This window comes from Sturnus vulgaris, chromosome 1 (genome assembly GCF_052056855.1).
Source record: "Sturnus vulgaris isolate bStuVul1 chromosome 1, bStuVul1.hap1, whole genome shotgun sequence".
NCBI classification, from domain to species: domain Eukaryota; kingdom Metazoa; phylum Chordata; class Aves; order Passeriformes; family Sturnidae; genus Sturnus; species Sturnus vulgaris.
Window position 1 is genome coordinate 109,601,330 of NC_142243.1, and position 19,669 is coordinate 109,620,998.

The 19,669-nt window shown below is 37.1% G+C and overlaps 1 protein-coding gene across 3 annotated transcripts in view; it reads left to right on the forward strand.

The window, feature by feature from the left end:
• MIB1 (MIB E3 ubiquitin protein ligase 1) overlaps nt 1-19,669 on the forward strand; it is a 76,828-nt gene that overhangs the window by 50,185 nt on the left and 6,974 nt on the right. The window contains exons 13-20 of one of the 3 annotated variants that reach the window (XM_014871291.2): nt 827-959; nt 1,340-1,426; nt 4,094-4,255; nt 8,993-9,174; nt 10,366-10,558; nt 12,852-12,930; nt 14,491-14,604; nt 15,587-15,687. In XM_014871291.2, the coding sequence (XP_014726777.1) occupies nt 827-959; nt 1,340-1,426; nt 4,094-4,255; nt 8,993-9,174; nt 10,366-10,558; nt 12,852-12,930; nt 14,491-14,604; nt 15,587-15,687 (1,051 nt within the window). The remainder of the gene's footprint in view (nt 1-826; nt 960-1,339; nt 1,427-4,093; nt 4,256-8,992; nt 9,175-10,365; nt 10,559-12,851; nt 12,931-14,490; nt 14,605-15,586; nt 15,688-19,669) is intronic. The other 2 variants (XM_014871292.2, XM_088173926.1) reach the window with 2 other exon arrangements.

The following is a 19,669-nucleotide window of genomic DNA, read 5'->3' on the forward strand; positions in this document are numbered from 1 at the left end:
TAAGACAATAAGGGGTATAAGTTTGGTAACTTATATATTCCAAAAGCTAAGTGAAGATATGTAAGCTTAAGAAAACTGTATTTCTCAGAGAATACAAGATAGATAAACAAATTGCTCAAGTGTTAATACGCTGTGTTGTTAATATCCTTAATCTTGAGTCTTTGGGCTTCATGGTTTTTAGTCTGCTTTAATCCTTGCAGTATTCAAGTTGCTTTTCCCCACCCTACCCCCTGACTATCAGACACTGCCATGGTATGTTCTACTCAACCATTATATGTTAAGAAAATATCCCACTAGTACTTCACAGTTTCAGCATTTATTTTGTCTGTGTTTAAGATATCTTGCTCCATTTTCTTTCTCAGAAACTTAGTTTGAACTGTTACAGCCCATGGCATCAGTTTATAAAGTGGTGATTTTAAAGAAATCGAATATAGTGGAATTTGGTCATTAAATACTTAAGTAAAGGATGCTTTACGTGAAGATTTTGAGGGAGAAAATTATTTTTCTACATTCCAGAATTTGTTTGAATACTTCTTTAATGTAATTTTTACTGCTAGATAGCATTCTTCTAAAAAACAAAAAACCGGACCCTCACACTTTTTTCCAGGCATTTTATGGTTTGTGTGCTTTAACTAGAAGGAAGTGAACATTAAATTATTCTGCTTTGGAACTGTTGGTATAGCTTATCCCCTACTTTCTCTGTTTGAAAAAAGATTAAAATTACTTTAGTCACTACTACATAGTTCTGAGAATTAAGGTTGTTCTTCTGCTGTCATTCAGCATACACTGTAGGGGTGTTTATGCCACCTCTGTGTATTTTTTTCAGTGCAATGCGTGTGTTGTTGTCCAAGTTGCCACGACCGTGGATTGTTGATGAGAAAAAAGACGATGGTTACACTGCCTTACATCTGGCAGCTCTCAATAATCACGTGGAAGTGGCTGAACTTTTGGTGCATCAGGTAGGACTCTTTTCTCAAGAGGATTTAAATGTCATGCTTTGGTTAACCATCTGATGTGAACATAGTTGGCTGCTTTACGCCTGCAGTCGCAATGCAGAAGCAGCAGAGCAGGGAAGGACGTGTTGAGCTCTAAAGGTCAAACTTGCCTTCGAGATTGTTACAATGGCCTAATGGTGCAGAGGGACTGAAAAATTTGATACCTAGTTTCATTCAACAGATTAACATCTGTACAGTGAATAATTGAAGTATTTAATCACTTCTGTTCTCAAATTCCCCAACTAGGAATTGTATTCAGGGTCACGGTCAGTGTCTTAATGGACTGCCTTGCCAGTAGATGAATTCTGGGATGATAATGCTCTAATGCTTTTAATATCTTGCAGGGCAATGCTAACCTGGATATCCAGAATGTTAACCAGCAAACTGCTCTTCATCTTGCTGTTGAACGACAGCATACACAAATTGTTAGGGTAAGTATCTTATTTGCAGTAAGCCATATGGTTAATGGCATTTGACTAAAGCTGATGGCAGCTGTTAAAATATGAATACTTCATGAACATTAAAAAAATTATTTGACGACATATAGTCACTGCATGTTTGTTTGATGGATTTTGTTTAATTCAGAAGCCTGCCAACTTGCACAGAAGGTCAGTCAGCAATATGAATGCCACTTGAGGCATGCTAAATTTTTGTAAATGTACATTATGGTTTCCTCTGTGTGGTTGCCAATTCTAGCATCCCTTCTTGTTTGGTAAGGAAGAATATGTTGGGCTGTTACTTGTCTGAATCTCATGGTGCTGTAAGGGAACCTTCAAATATAATTTCTGATGCTTTTTGCTGTATGAGTAATTGTTCTTGCTCATAGCGTTTGCAAATTGCAGCACGAAATGTCTTTTGATGACCTTAACTACTTCTTGGTGAGGCCTATAAGCAGTTAACAGTAGTACCTTATTGGTGAAAGGAATGCTATCCTGGATTTTTGCTTGCGTGGTTGCAAAAGTTAATACTTCAACTTAACAAAGCTTTGTTACTAGCACAGGAAGTGTTTCTGGCATAGCTTGCTGTTTCTGGCCTGTGTGCACTGTCATACAGGACCTGTGCGACTGCTTGCCTTGCTGCTGTGGGCTTTTGAGGCTCAGAGAGAGCACTCACTGCTCGCGGAGTGGATCAACCTGGCCCTGGCCTTTGGCTTAATTTTTTTGTCTTTATAGCATCATCTTGTGTGAAAAACTGTCTCTTATTCAGGCCTACACAGAATTGCCCCCCCTCTGCAGACCTGCATTCTATTAAGCATTATTTTATCATAAAGTTTCTCCCTCTCTGAGGGCTGATGGACGTGATCCCATTACAGTGAAACATGTGATATGGCCCTATATCTGGAACTGCTCGCTACCAGAAGAATGGTTTCCTAGAGTCAGTGCCACTTGCATCCTGCAAGCTATTTGGCAGCTGTGTTTGGTGAACTCTTGGTGCCCTTCTGGAATTTACACAGTACCTGAATACAACATTAATGTAGCAGATGAGCAGGAAGGGAGGCATGTAGAAGAACTTGCATGTGTATTTGACTGACATGCTTATATCTGAGAATGTTTAAGTGAATGACCCTGTAGAGTATCCGTTTTTCAGAGCTGGATTAACTTTAAGAACTCCTAAAATAGCTCATGCAGCCATGCAAAGAACATGTTGGCTCCATATTTCAAAATTAATTCCTATTGGATACCTTCCAGGGCTGGGTTTGTACCCTCAGGCATTTGTGGAATAGTGGTCAAAGGTAGCAGGTTCTTTTAAAAGTCCTACTGCCATGACAAAGGGCAGTGGTTTGCCTTTTTTTAGTTATTTTTTTTAAACTTCTGCAAAGGCTCTGAAGTTCTGTGGTAGTCAAGGATTCCAGGAGAAGTTCTAAGCAGTAAAGAGCTAGTATTCAGTATAAAGATATGAATATGAGAAAGGAAATTTGGCCAGAGTAAATCTAGAGAGTGTAGGAAGTTGAGACTAGACCATGTCAACTATTAGCTGGTTTTCTTGGTTTCACTTGTAGAATAAAAGGTTGAGGAAATGGTAAGGTGCAAATAATTGCAGGCACATACTTCCTTGAAAATTAGGCTTTGAATTCCTTTTAGCCTGTTCTGAAGTCTGAGGTTCTTTGGTTTTGAGAAATTGAGCTCCTTGCAAGCATGTGGGTTCCAAAGAGGGAGATCCCTCTTTGTGTATTTGTGTTTCTAGGTTATGCCTTTTGTCTCTACTGCTAATCCCAATTTTGCAGAGTAGCTGAAGCTCGAAAACTAAAGTTAAAACCTCAGCTGCTGCCTACAGGTTTCTGAATGGTGACAGTGACAGGGTTTAATTTTTTGGGGCAGTTGGTACTTTTTTGTCAGCACGTGTTGCTTTGTATTGTTCAACAGCGTATTTAAGAAAGTTCTGGTGGGTTGAATTATGGAAAGGCTGTATGCAAAGGCCATAGGAACAGGAGGGCCTGTGCAGCCTTGTGCTTGTTTTGTGTCATGTGAACAGGAACGAGTGTCTAAAATTAGCCTTAGAGACGAGTCTTACAGTTCATTACTTTCCAAAATGTTCTGAGAGAGTTTTTAATAGTGTCATTGGTTTTTAAGTCTTCTCCTGAATTAGAGTAAACTGAAGTACGTGCTTAACTACTTTGCTAATGCGAAGATGCTGTAAATTAAGTTGTAAAGTTTAGCATGGTGTGAAAGTGGTGATTTTTGAGGTCATTGAAATCTAATAATAATAGTAAAGGATATATACCTATCTTAAGTATTGCACATACTGCTGTAATACATTACATTGCTTGTAGGCTGTCTTATATAAGAAATAAATCTAAGGAAGTAGAAAGAATCCTTTAAAATTGTGTCTTTTGTAGCACTCAGAACACAGGCAAGCATTAGCTTTCTGCTGAAATTAGCTGGATATTTGAGGCAGATAAATGCTTTGGTTGAAGGCTGAGCCCCAGGTATGGAATATAAATTTAAATTAATTCAACTGTGAATTGTAGCAAGATAGGAGTAGCCCTTTTGAACCTCATAGAGAATCCTAAACCATAATTTTCTGAAATTAGTTCTAGAAGGAATAAATTGGGAGTATTTTTGTTTTTTTTTTTTAATTTGGGTTCTCTCTCTTTTCAGCTCTTAGTCCGTGCAGGTGCTAAATTGGATATTCAGGATAAAGATGGGGATACTCCCCTGCATGAAGCCCTGAGACACCACACCCTGTCACAGCTCCGCCAACTCCAAGACATGCAAGATGTGGGCAAGGTAGATACTGCTTGGGAGCCATCAAAGAACACAGTAAATAAAACACATTTATTTATTCTTTTTTCCCCCTTGTATATTTGTCTCTTTGTCTAATTCTGTACTGTGGGACTGGGTTTTGGCAGCATAACTTTATGTAGACATTGTGCATTAAACTGCAGTGTAGGCAGAAATCACATTGTTTTATGTGGCTTTTCACATGAAGTCATTACATTTTTTGAAGAAAAAGGGTTATGTAGCTCAAAAATATTTCTACAAATTTCTGTTCTATAGTGAACATGTATGGCTGCCATAAAAAGTAGCTTTTTGGAAAGATAATTAAACAGTATTACAGTACAGAATAAGACTGAAATAGTTTTCTGTGATTCAGCATCTTGCATGTCTTTATAGCTTTAATTGCTTAGTTGCTTCTATAACTTTCTGAAAGTATGTTCTGTTAGAACAAGACATTCTTAATTTTGTATGTTTATTGATATGTATATTTTTGACAGAGTTAATTTCAGAAATTATGCTGTAGTAAGGAAGTAGTCAAAAAGCCTCCAGGTAATAAAAGTCAAAATGTTTTATTGAAAAAAATAAACTCTCACACCCAAAAAGCTGTGTGAACCCTATATGCAAAGTTGAAGTTGATAGTTTACCTAAGAGACAAAGGAGATATAACATTATGGAGCAATTCAGATTGAGGAAAATCAACAATTTTTTTCTTCGGATATTAAAGATGCACAAGATGATGGTGGATCAGATCTACTGAACCATTAGTTACCAGTATAATGTTTTTTACAATTTTAACTGAAGGTTAAAATGAGAATTTTTTTTGGTTGTTGTTTTTGCATTTCATTAAGAAAAAAACAAATACACCAACTTTTCATAAAGTCTTTGTTCAAAACAATAGTTCCACTGTACAACTTTTTTTTTCAAACTGGTTACTTAATCTCACTGAAATATACTGGAATAAGCTTTGAAAGAGATTTGAAATATGACTAGCGTGTAAGAAAATGTGTGTGTCCTTTTAAATGAGACAAGAGTGGTTACAGCTCAGTTGTTTCTGTGATCTGAAATGGACTCTGTGAGAGCTCTCTAGAATACTTTGTGTTCATGTGTTTAACTGTGAAAGGAATGAAAGGGAGACAAATTTTTTTTCCTCAGATTCAGCATTTCATAAATTGGTTTCTCTACCCAATTTTATTACTGGCCTCCGCAATGAAACTGAAGTTGTATGTTGAGTTTTGAAGATTTTAAGAGAAGAAGCAGAGTTTTTCTCCATCACCTTTTAAACTTCTCTTTGGGGGATTTTGTTTTACAGAATCAAGTTTGATTTCTAGTTTCATATGACACGTATTCATGGTTTAAACCAAAAGTGTAAGTTTAAAAAGAAATTTCTATTGAAGTAGTAAGACAAAGAGCAGGCAAAAGGTATCATGAGAAACAAAAAAATTCCCTCATCATTGTATCTCTGATCACCTAAAAATGTTTTAGCTTTAAAAAATCGTGATCAACCAATACCTCCGCTCCGTTATTAGCATGATCAAACTACTGGTCATTTCTTTGCACTTTGTTTAGCTGCAGAGAAAATTTTTGCCAAACTAAAAAATTTGGGAGGTTTAAGTGGTGTGGAGAAGATAAGTTCTGTCAGAGAAGAGGCAAAAATTTGCTTGCGTTTATTTCATGTGGAATGTAAAAGATGGAGTAAATATACCTGGTAACGCTTTAAGATGATCAAAAATCAAACTAACTTGAAAACGTTTTGTGAAAAACAGTAAATGAGAACAATACCTGTACCTATCTACCTTTACTTAAATGACAGTTAGGTAAAAATTCTATGAACTAGATTTTACCATTAAACTATTTTAAATATTAATCTGCCTTTGGCCCAAAATTGAGCATCAACAAAGACAGAATCAAAGCTGGTGAAAATATGTGCAGGCGTCTGGACCTTTAAAGCTATCCAAGGACACATTGGTAATTTGTCTTGTGTGGAATTGCAAATACAGGTGATGGATAATAGAAGATAAATAGGATTAATAATTTAGCCTGGGAATGAGTAAGGCTTTCTTTTGGTAAATGCTATTACTTAAACTGAGGATTTGTTCTGTGAGACTTTTTAGTTGTTCTTCATTAATTCCTTTAAAGGCTGGGAAATGTGTCAGATTTCATTAGGCTATGTGATAGCAACACATCTCTGCAAATATTTAGTATTTTACAGCTCATTTTTGCTTGGCTAAATTTTAGTTTGTTTTGGACTGCTGTCTTAGAGATTCCAACCTACTGAGGCCTGTGGGGTGCCTCTTTATAGTACATAGTACTTCAACAAATAATTATTTATATTTTTGTTTCAGTTGAATAAACTGAAAAGAAAAATCCCACTTCCGGGATTTTAGTGATTTTTCATACTTGATCAAGTTGGTTGGACAGCAACTCATTGAAATTGTGTGATTTGTTACTTTTTATTTTGACCACTGTTTAATGTATGAAACAATGCTTTTTACTGATTATCATTGATTTACTTCATAAATGGAACTAAATTGAATGAATTCTTTAACATTGATTTTTTTTTTTAAATAGTTCCTTCTAAATGCCAACATTATGCCTGTTGAAACAGGCTCCCCAGGGAGGTGTCACAGCACCAAGCCTGCCAGAATGCAAGAAGCTTTTGGACAATAATCTCAGGCACCTGGTGCAAATTTTGGGGCTGTCCTGTGCAGGGGCAGGAGTTGAACTTGATGATCCTTGTGAATTCTTTCCACTGCAGAATATTTCATGTTATACCTAATACAATTTTTTTTTTCAGTTTTCTGAAGGTTGATTTTTTTGATACTCTATTTTAAATGCATGTAGCGAACAATCTTGATAGTACACAAAGCCCTAGTCATTTTAGGTACTATTCTGAAAAACATTTCTGTGCTCAAGTGCTATAAGCAGTGAACCCCATTTCTTTAAGTAATTTTTAAGTTTTCCATTCAGCATATTGCAGTGATTGTGCAGCTGAAGAGGGGAGAAATTTTCTGAAGTATAGTCTCTACCACCACAGAAAAGTCATTTGAATTGCTTTATTACAAATGCACTGCTCTGGCCTAGAGTACTTTTTCATCCTAAATAAATGCATTATTCCCAGGGTCATTTTGTGTAATTTATTTTAATATAAGTGTCTTTAAATGCTTTTAAGTGATGCCACTGCTTAAGTTAAAAGAAAGAAACTAATGGAAAGTGTTTACTGCTTCAAAGGTAGCTCACTAGGTACAGTTACTTAGATGATATTTATACAGTTTTCGTGGATTACACTGAGACTTCTCCCTCACTGGTGAATTGGCTGGGAGTGGCCTGTATTGATGCATTTCAGGGCTACTCCCTCCAGAGGCAGCTTGCTGCAGCCATACTGGGCACTGAGACATAATGGAGAATATTTTGTGCATGGGTTGTTTTATGATATTCTCATTCTTTGTGCTGAGAAGTTGCATGCTTCCTGAGAAATGTCATAGGATGCAATGTTGTCCTCGTGTTTTCTAATTGTACAGCGTGGGGAGGCATTTTAGGACCTGAGGTTTTTGTGACTAATGTCAATGACTGTTCCCTGATGACTCTGCCAGCCTTGGAGCAAATCAGTTTCACTGGGTGTTGTGCTGCCTTGGCTGGACTGATAATATGGTCCAAAGTACCAGGACTGAAGCTGGATAAAATCTCTTCTTTGCTTCAGCCAGTTCTATAATTGAAGTGCAGAAAAATGGTCTCAATCAATAAATGAAGATGTTCTGCGATCTGAACACCATGAAACAATTCGTTTCCATAACTTACTGATTTTCCTGGTATAAAGCCTTTGGAGCCATACTGTTATTACCTAGTCATGAGGAAGAATGCAGGGGGAGTATCTGAATTCATAAGGTAACCTTCAAGAGTCTTGTAACCTCAGTGATGCATATTTATATAAGAAGTAATAATGAAGAAAAAAATGTGTAGACTGAGGTTTAAAAAAGTGCTTCCCAGCCAACTGGGTTTCCTTGAGTTGGAGCTGCCCTAGCTTTGCCAAAGCTCTTCCTTTGAATATAGTGTAGTGTAGTTTGCTGAGGGATTCTTAGTGATGCCAGCAGTTCTGTGTTATGTGTAGTCTGTGTTATACATAAAGATGTTGGGAGCTGGCCCAGAGTGCTCTGGAGTAGGGAAATCACTCCTTGCTGGGCTGTGGTAGTGAGCCGCCTTAGCATTTCTAGCTGGCCCTGTGAGGCAGTAACACAAGGATACAGTAACAGCTGTAAAAGGGCAAAGTAGCATTAGGTGATTAGATGGGGACAGTGTGCGAGTTTTAACTCACCGAGTTTGAGAAAACTGAAATTCAGATACGTTCTTGGGTAGGTACTTTACTTGCTGGACTAAAAGTAGATGTACATTTATTTCTCTGCTCAACTGTGTTTTCAGTACAAATGTGGTGGTAGCAATTTGAGTATATACTGAAGTGTGTTCTGAATGTACCCACTGGAACTTTGCCCTTTACAGTGCTTACATAGAAGGACAACCACTTCACACGTGAGTATAGGTGTGCAGGAGATTGAGTGCTTCAGTAGTTCAACTATTCCTTGCTGAGTTTTAGTTCCTTAAAGGAAAGCTGAATATAGCTGACTCAAAATGAAGCAATTGTTTTGATTTTAGTTCGAGAGACGCTTCCTTGGGCTTACACATTTACACCTATATGTGCATGTGTGCATGTCAAGTAGCTTTCCTTTAGCCAGACGATTCTTAACAGTTTAGAGAGTCTTTCTTGCTGACATATTTGTTTTCTTTCAGTTAATAATGGGACTTAGCACTCAAGGAGCAGAGAAGAAGAGTGCTGCATCTATTGCCTGCTTCCTGGCAGCCAACGGGGCTGACCTTGGCATTCGTAATAAGAAGGGTCAGTCCCCTCTCGATCTCTGCCCTGATCCAAGTCTCTGCAAAGCATTGGCTAAATGTCACAAAGAAAAAGTCAGGTTTGTATATTCATAAAACACAGTTTCCAAATCTCTACTTTCCACAGATTAACTGATTTATTTAAAATGCTGAGCCTTTAATTAGCAATAGCTAATTAAAACATACCAATTTGGGGGGTTGGTGGAGTTTTTTGTGTTATTTTTTACTTTTAATTCTTTAAGTTTTTATGGTACACTGAATGCTATTCACAAATACATTAATTGAAACTTACCCAAGTCTTAGAGGACTTTCATGCATATTCGTATGAGGGAGGGGAGAATGGGAAGGTAGAATTCCATAAAGGGGTTGGAGGAAAATCCCTGGAAGAATAACTAGGCATTACAAACAGGTTAGCCTGGGAAGTTGTGAAATCTCTGTCCATACAGCTTTTAATGACTGAAATGGGCAAAGCCCAATATAAACTGATACGAATTCAGTGTTGATGCTGCTTTGAGAAGGTCACCTACTGAGTACCTGTTAATCTGAACAACTGTATGATTCTGTGAAGAGAGAACGAGGGGGTAGGTCTGATGTCTTTAGGTTAGGAATTATAGTTTCAATGAAATATGTTATCAGGTCCATGCAGTATCAGATGATTCACCTTGTCCTAGTTACGTTCCACCCCTGTTGCTGCGAATTATTTTAATCTTTAATTCCTGTATTGTAATCGAAACTGTACTTTTAAAATGTGACAGAGAGAGGCTGTTTTTATTGACGTTGCCCTGGTAAGGAGTAAGGCTCTTATTTCCCATCGGAGTCTGTGTGTGTGTCCGTGCCCCATCCCGGGCGGTTCCGTCTGGCCGCCCGTGGCGGGAGCGGCGGCAGGCTGGGCACGCGCGCCCTCTGCGGGCCAGCGCAGAACGCAGCCCCGGCCCGGGGGCCCGCACTGCCGCCCGTGGGGACGGTGCCCATCGGAGTCACAGGGCACCTCTCGGTTAGTAAAGCAAGCTCTTGGGACCAGAGGGAGGGACTTTTTACATTCACGACACAATATCCTGACTTATGTGTCCTGTTTCTGTACAATGCCTTACCCGAGTGTGTCACCTTGCGCTCCATTGTCAACTGTACTTCTTGGAAAAGGCAGTTCAGATTGCTTTATGATCGTACATTGATGCCCGAGTGCATAGGAGGATATAAGCAGCCAGTTGATGTGCATTTTAAATTGAGTGGGTTTTTTAAATTATAAGTTTCACTGCAAGCTTTCTTTGTAGTGGCCAGGTTGGTTCCCGAAGTCCGTCTATGATCAACAATGATTCTGAAACCTTAGAAGAATGTATGGTGTGTTCAGACATGAAGAGAGATACTCTGTTTGGCCCGTGTGGCCACATTGCCACGTGTTCTTTGTGCTCACCACGGGTGAAAAAATGCCTCATCTGTAAAGAACAAGTTCAGTCTAGGACAAAGGTAAAAATCTCTGAAATTTATTGCTTCTCTTTCTTTTATAATGAAAAAGTAAAAAAAAAAAGGAAAAAAATAGGTCAAAGAAATATACATCTTCTTTTATGTGGTATTATGCCTTACACTTGTCTGGATGGAAGTAATTTTGCATCATAATGATATCTTGTTCTTTTCTGTTTGCCTGTCATACCTACCTCTCCTGGCCTTGCAATGTCTTTATTGTTCAGGTCCTAAGAGTTCCTACTAGAGTCACCTGAGGATACTTTATTGAAATAGACTATTTCCCCCCTGCCATGGTATCTTTTCTTCATGTTAAGATGAATTGCTGTTTTTTACTGAAGTATAATTTCCCTCAGTAGTATTGAGTTCTTCTGTTCCTTAGGGCTGCTTGAAAGATTATTTGCCTGTAAACTGAGTTAATATGTGCTTGTTTCTGTAGTTAATAATTACTTTCACCATTCACTTTTTTCTTAGGAAACATGTGTTTCCAAATTAGTTTCATTATGCTTCATGTTTCATATGTCTTTTTCCTTCAGAGAGTCATGTCCTATCTTGAAGACCAAGGTTTCTCAAATGGCTACTCCCAAGTAGTTTTGACTAAATGAGTACATCCCCCTTGTACTTTTCTGTTTGAGTATTCTTTTATTCCTTGTAATCACCAAGTCTTATCCTGTTTGGTTTTTTTTTTTAGCTGTTAAAAAAAGAAATCGTGCTCTACACTTGGATTTATGTTTGGTTTTTGATTGACTTCGGGGTTTTTTTGTTTGGTTGCCTTTTTTTTGGTTTTTGGTTTTCCTTTGGTTGTTTTTTTTTTTAGGAAAGCAAACTGCTTAGTTTTTTTTTTTACCTTTTCCAAACATATTTGATTAGTCTACTTCTGTAGTATATTGGGTATTTTTTCTCCATCTAAGGGTAAGTATAAGAATTGTTAATATAAAGTTGCACTGTTTTTACTTCTCAGTCTCTTATTCTTCTTATACTGTTCACTGTTCTGCATTGTGTATGTTCAAAAGCCAAATCTTAACATTTGGCGCTCCTTTTCTCTGGACTTTCTTTATAGTCAATGAAAGTGACTTGTACTTTGGAAAGTGATTTGGAGCAGCAAAGTGAGGGGTTCTGCCTCTACTCATCTATCTAAAGAAGCTATGGAAATCAGCTTTCCCAGGTGAAAGCTAAGCTTTGTGGATAACCCTCCTTTGATTTCTTTTGCTGAATTAGTTTGAGAGATTGGAATATCTGGTCGATATTTCTCTTAAACTTTTCTGTATGAAAACTTACAGTAGTATCTGCAAGGCTAAGAAATGAATGAATCAGGACAACAGTTCTATGAGCTAAAAGAAGTCCAGGCCTGTATAAATGGGATTGTATGTGATGTCTATGATCATATTCTACATGCCCCATCCCTGGCAGTGTTCAAGGCCAGGTTGGATGGGGCTCTGAGTAACCTGGTTTACTGGAAGTTGCCCCTGCCCATGGCAGGGGGATTGGAACTGGAGGATCTATAAGGTCCTTTCCAACTCAAACCATTCGATGATTCCATTATATATACAGTTCTCACATGAAAGGACATGAGAAGCCCTAACCCAGAATATTAAAGCATTTCTGTAAAAGTACGTTTTAAGTGAATTTCATAGGATCATAGAATGTTGGAAGGGGCCTTAAAATCAGTCATGTAACTGGTACCTAATACTGTGCAATGAGCAGGGACATCTTCAATGAGATCAGGCTGCTCAGAGTCCTGTCCAGCCTGACCTTGAATGTTTCCAGGGATGGATCATCTACCACCACTCTGGGTAACCTGTTCCAGTGTTTCGTGACCTTTATAATAAAAAAATTCTTTCTTATATCTAGTCCAAACCAGCTTTCTTTTGATCTAAAATTATTACCCCCTGTACTACTGCTACAAGCCCAGCAAAAAAGTTTGTTCCCATCTTTCTTACAAGCTTCCTTTAAGTACAGAAAGGCTGTAATAACGTCTTCCTGGAGACTTCCCTTTTCCAGGCTGATCAACCCTAATTGAAGTATCTGTGATGGAATAAAGAAAGAGAAAAGAAAAAAGAAAAAGAAATTTATGCTGTCCTAGCTGCTTCTCTATGCTTGTCATTGTACTGGATGTGTAAAAATTGCAAGCAAATACCCGTTCTTAGAAATTAGTGTGATATCTCATTTATGTTGAATTTTGAGATGCTGAATTAGTTAAAAACCCCACTAGGTGGAGATTCTTGAAGCCCACGTGCCTTGCAAATTAATGTAGAGAGCAGGAGATACTTTGCTCACATGTGTGTGTTTTTCTTTACAGATTGAAGAATGCGTAGTATGTTCAGACAAAAAGGCAGCAGTGCTCTTCCAGCCTTGTGGTCATATGTGTGCCTGTGAGAGTAAGTAACTTTACAAGACCTCTTTTTGAAGCAATCGTGAAACAGAACGTTTTTAATCAGATTGCTAAAAGTAACCCGATTTCAGGTTCAATTTACTTGGTAGTCTGGTGATCTAGTGATCATCAGAATTTTGCCATTATTTGTCATGCTGGTAATAATTGGAGATTTTCAAAAATTAAGAAAGTGCGTGATCTTTCATCTGAATTATTTAACTGTGAGTAGGCTTTCTCACATTATAGAAGCCTACTGTATATCGTTAACACTTCAGAAGTAATTATAATTAATTTTGTTGTTTTGTTGCAACTTTTTGAAGGCATTCAGATATGCAAATGGTTTTTTTTTAAAAATTGTAAATAAATACTTAGTATGCTTTATTACTAATCTACAGATTTGCACAAGGGCTGTATTTCCCCCCAAAAGTCACATCATATATCTTTGCCAAGAGCACCAGTTACAGTTCATTTTGATTTATCCTGTGTAGTGAAAAAATACATGGGAGATCTTCAGAAATATTTTGGTTTTTTTACTACTATGTGGATGAGAATGCAGCTATCACTTTGTCTCCAGACATTTCAGGGCTTTGTTGAAGGGTCATTTCCCTAGAGAAGAGCAGTCCTTATTGATGAGAATCTACATGAGAGGGAAGGTAATCGTTCCCATGAGCAACTGCTTACTTGGACTTGCTAAAGAAGTCTGGTTTCTTCCTCACTTCTGGCTGAGGCAGCTGACATCGAATCACTGACTATAGTTAGCCTGATCTGGCCTCTTTCACTGTCTGCAGTTGAAAGATGATGAGAGAAGTTTTTTTGAATCATTTCCCAGGAAAGAAGACAACAAAAAGATTGATTACTGTGATGAAGGATTTCAGCAGTGCTGTACACATTACCAAGTCTAAGCTGTAACAAGGACAGCAAAAAGTTTAACAGTTGTAGATGATTTCTCTCCAGATTTTTTTTCTGGACATCTTGTTCAAGCAGGACTAGAGAGTCTTCAAGTTTGTGTATTTTATAGGACCCACTCTTGATTCACAATAACATTTTAGCATTTATGAGATGTTAACTTGCCTTTAGCTGAAAAATTACAACCCCTTTCTAGGATTATATCAAAAGATGTAGGTTTACTCTTAAGGGTAAAGAGCTGCACCTCTTCTCCCCTGGAGCCTTAGGACAGTTAGTGAGATCTTTTGTTCTAAAGAAAAAAGCAGATAGCCAGGACATTCTTGGAAGTTCTGGTCTCAAATGTGTGATTATCTTTTGACTTCTGTAATTCTTGTGGACCATTCTTGTGGACTAGACATCCATTTGAGAAAGAGGAACCTGTTGACTTGAAATATCTTAAAAGGAGATAGAGAACAGATTTACTTTTAATCCCAAACAGGACATTGTTTACATGTGATTTACAGAAAATTATGTGAAGATAAACTCAAGTATTATACTCTTTGTATTATAAGCATCTGTTGTCATTGTTGTATAGTTACTGTGAAGAAACAAACTCATGGATAGAAGAAGAGAAAAATGAAGTGGGACGGTTCAGAGTTGATTTATTTCTCTGTTCCCTCAGATTGTGCGAGCTTAATGAAGAAATGTGTACAGTGTCGGGCAGTGGTTGAGCGACGAGTGCCTTTCATAATGTGCTGCGGAGGGAAAGGTACAGAAGATACCAGTGATGATATTTGTGAGTGACTCCAGAGCCCGTACTCTTTCACATTCCTCCACCAACTTATTCTCATTCTCTTAAATTATCTAAATATTTCTCTCCTTTCTGAGGAATAGTTTAATGAAAACAGTGTTAACCCAGGTGTCCCTTTGCTGTTTGCACTACTTTCTGCATCAGTAGCAGCAAATGTGGTAACACCATCAGTCATTACACTGGAGAGTTGCTTCCAGCATTTGGAGTAGAATCCAAAACAGATGTGATGACTTGGCCACTTACTAATGCCCTAAGAAGGAAAAGCTGAAGATTGTGATTGTGCAAATGAGCAAATAATATTTTTTTTTACCTCTGATACTCTGAAGGAATGGTAAGTAGCATCTAGGTACAAGCAATTTTCCTGAAAGAATGTCCAGTTTTACATCTCCTTCTATGACTGGTTTTTAAACTTCTTGTGACTTACTTGGATTATTTCTATGAATTATTTGTATTTGCTCTGTGTGTATATGTGGTACATAGTATTTCAGTTGAGTTTAAAAGAATTGTAATGTTAGTTGATTCTTGTCATAATGTTCTGAAATAGATAAGTATAAGAATAGTCATTAAAATCAAATATTCAATACTCACACTGGAAATTTAAGACTTGACAATTTTTCTTTCATGTAGTAATATTGCTTCCCAGATCAGTCAAATATGGGAATATTAATCTGAGCTTGTTCAAATTTTGAATGAACTACTTACAAGACACTTGGGTAGTTTTGAGCACCAAATAGAATCATCTCTGTAGATAAAAAAGTAATTTCCATGTGAAGGAATTTAGCTATTTTTCTTTAAACATGTGCAAAATATATTTATGTCAGGAACTTCACTGACAAAATTGGCTTGTCAAAGATGCTTGACTAACATTTTTTTCAGATAATTGAAAAATTGTAGCTGTGACACCGGAAATAATTATTCCTGATGATTGCTGCATAATCACATATCTTTATTTTCTTTTATGTTACAGCAAGTGGAAACATTCCAGTTTTGCAGAAGGACAAAGACAATACTAATGTCAATGCAGATGTACAGAAGCTGCAGCAACAGTTGCAGGACATCAAGGAACAGGTAAAAGTGCTGGATAAAAATTTTAAGAACTACTAATTGCAAGAACTACTTGATTGAAAAAGCCAGTGCATCCTCTATTATTTAAAGCAAAATGACATGTTGAAGTGCATCAGATCTTAAACTTCAGTTAAAAGTCCAGTATTTTTTGTGTAATGTGGCTTATATGTCCTCTGTGTATGGGGTTAAAAGAAAAAATCAAGTAGTCATGTTTGATAATCCATCTATTAGGGCACGTGTGTTGATGTGACTAAAAAAGGAAGCTCTTCCCAGTAATTACATTCTCTGTTTAGCTGACCTGAATATGTAGGTACAGCAGAAGCTGTTTTCACAGAACAGTGATAAAAGTAGATCATCTTCACTGTTCTGTATCTACTTTAATCTTGACTTGTCTATTCATTAACTGCCTTGGAACAATGGCTGACTGCTATCTGTCTTATGAAGGATATAGTGAACACACTCCTCAAATAACTGTGTGGCTGCAAGGTTAAAACTTTGAAAGTATAATACATATAATTCAAATATTTGGAATTTAAATGTTAAGGCTTACCTTTGTAATTAGGTATAGTGTTTGCAGATGTTTCAGCAGTAAGGGATCTGGACCATCTGACTACTGAATGAGCCTACTCTCTTAGAAGCCTGATAATGTGACTTTCTGCTTCTGTGTGTATAACACAATTGGAAGAAACGTCATGGATACGGGAAACTGAGTTCTAGCTTGCCTTTGCCTCTAGTAGGCTTACAGCAGCTCATAATACTTCAGTGGTGGCAGTATCACATCTAGTCGTGGTAGTTGTTGGATTCAGCTGTTCATGTGTGTTAAAGCCAGGGCTAGAATGTTTAGACTACCAGTTTTAGGGCCTGTGTTTCTAAATTCCTTAAATTTGAGAGCTGATATGCTCAACTGATTGCCTGGGAAGAGCTGTTCTGTCATATGGTGACTGGGCCAGGACCCCAGTAACAGAAATTCAAAAGAATTTCCTGTGTAGTTTTTATCTGTAAAGAACATGCAGATGGAAAAATGTAATTTGAAAGTGCATGTCTGTCTTACCTAGAAACTCCATGTTACTGTCATCTCTGATGTCTTGCATCCACTGTTTAGCTTCTGCCTTACTTTTTATCATTGAATGGAAAGAATAAGGTTATTCTTTTGGCATTTGAAATTATACATGCCAAAGATGCCAGATGCATGCTTAAATGCAAGTAATCTGTTTTCTTCAGATACATTTTTACAGGGTACTTTAGGAGTTACAGAAGATTAGAGTTCTGTTTGGGTATGCTAATATTCTTATGTATAGGCATGTGAAAACTACTTCATGTTACAGTTTTTCTTCTTGATTAGATGTGATCTCAGAATTTTTCTGTAAGTTTTCTTTAGGTGCTGTTTTATTCTCTATGATTTTACCTAACCTTTGGGATTTTGCTGGCCAGCAGCCAGAATTGTTCAGTGTCTCTGACTAGAAAAAGATGGTTCTGGTCATTCCTTGTGTGCCTCTTGGCTTGAGACTTTTGTGTTTTCTTTAGTGTCTTTTGTGCTTAGTCTTGTGACAGGGCAAGTTGTGTCATGCTTGTGAGTAGCAAGTGGATTTTATTAAAATTTATTATCTCATCTTTTAAATTTGTGCTTGAAGTTATGCACTGCATTCCACTATAATTGTGTATTCTTTTGATTTGTGCTGTAACAGTTCAGTCTTCGTGTTCAATTGATATTTTTCTACTTAAAATTAATTTGTTCTCTTTCAGCAGGTATAAGCCTTTGTTTCAACTCATACCTTCAATGATAATCTAATATGTTAGTGCAGCAAGCTTTTAAAACTATTTCTGGTGCCAAGCAGAAGTGATGCTGATGTCAACAGAATCTCCCACATCTGATGACCACACCATTCTTCAGGGATTCCCTGAATGTGAACCCTTTTGACTGTAATTGCAATACTTTCACTCCATTTCATACATAATCATCATCATCTGTCTAATATCTTACGTATGTTCCTTCACCATACTTTCATCACTTTCTTCTTCCTTAAAAAGTAAATTTATTTTGTCACTGTGCACCTGTATATTGTTGTAAAAACTGTTTTAATAGTGAAGAATTGATACTTCAAGCAGTTTAAAATACCTGGTTAGTGACAAAAAAATTGAGTTGCAAACCCAGTTATACTTAAGGTGCCATGAGCACTTTCCCAGAGTACTTACCTGAAGTAATTCTCATATAGAGCAGGCATAGTGCCTTTCTATACTGTTTGTTTTCCTTCAAAAGATGGGAGTCAAATGTTTCATCAGATAAAAAATGTGATTTCATGCAGAGGATGTTCTAACAAATAGTACAATAGCTACAGATACTGCTTATTTCTCACTCCTTATTTTGGCCTGCCCAAATGGGGCATTAAGGCTTGAAGTGAACTTTCTTTCACTGTGAAAGTAGTGTAAGATGGTTGTTAAATAAGAAATTCTCCTTCAGAGGTGGATAAAACTCAGTTATCCCGGCTTGTATCCCACTAGGAAACTGCTGAATTAATTGAGAAAAGCCTGTCAGGAGAGAATTGTGTAGCAAAAAGGAAGCTTGTTATTCTGCCAGTTGAGTCCTCCTACTGTGTGAAGTAACTTAAATGTTCAGATAGTATCATGTTAAGAAATTAAACAGCTAACATATTTTATATACTCTGTTTTTGTATTAAGCAGGAGAAATAGGGCAATTTTCTAATACTGCATATCTATAAAATGAAAATGCTGGGATTTCTGTCCTTTACTGAATGAAACAGTTCAAAGTAATGGTGTTTCAACAGATTTTATTTTTTTACTAGCTTTGTGTCCCTTAATAGATGTTTTCATTTTTAAATAATGGTATAGCATTTGGAGAGAAACAGAACCTTTGTAACTTGCGTAATTCAGACCTTATATTTAGACACAAAAGCAAATGATTAGCCCAAACAAAAAGGCTGCACATTGGGGATTTTCCCAAAGATGAGTGTTTGCTTTGTCATTCCTTTGTGAAAGGTCATCATGCCAATGTTGTCGGGTTATAAACATTTGTCACGCAGCTGTGTATTCATTGCATTGGAAATAGCTGTTTCACTGATACCTGAAGTCTGTGAGTTACTGCAGGAGGAATACTCTAAAGGCCCCATTGATGTGTGGGATATGAAGGTGATGACTTAGTGTGAATGGAAAAATGAGCAGGACTGACAGACAGTCTTCTGTACGTTTTTAGTTGGAGAATATTTTGTTACAGTACTGTGGAAATTCTGGCAAAGCTGGAGCACACCCCCCTTCAGGGCCTTTTTTATACATAAATTGACTGAAGATTTTACTTGGAAGTTTTCTTTTCCTGCTAGCCCATTGTACTAGTATCCTGGACACTAAAATTGTAATTTGGCCAGATTCCATGCCAATTTAAACTCTTAAGCACAATTAGGGTGAATTTTTTTGGTCTTCAATTAAGCTATCTACCCTAGGAGGTAATACCTATTGATTTCATAGAAAATGTGTTTTAGGATTTTTCTGAATAGGGTACCTTGGTATGGATTCTCTCTCGTGTGATGAACAAATTGAAGTAAAGTCCCAATGATGAATACAAAAGCAAGTCACAGGTGCAAGGTGGTGATAAAATGAATTTGTATTTGAAATATGAGCCTCATCAGTATTTAATGTTATGCTTGAGATCAACATTTATAATTGCTATATATATGTAGTATGTCTCAGATATGAGGACATCTTAGATTTGATTTGATCTGATCTATAGAATGGTCTTAACAATTTTCATTTGTTGTAACATCTGTTCATTTACTAACATTTGATAAACTGTTATAAATGAAATTCTAATATGGCTGCAATATGTTTATGGTGAAGGAACATGCCTTATGAAAACCTCAATTTCTGCTCATGGTTAAAGATGAAGGACATTGTTCCTTAGTGGCTTGGTACAAAATGAATTTTGCTATTTAAGAACTTTGGGCCTTGACTATCACTTCACGTTCAGCAATTAAAA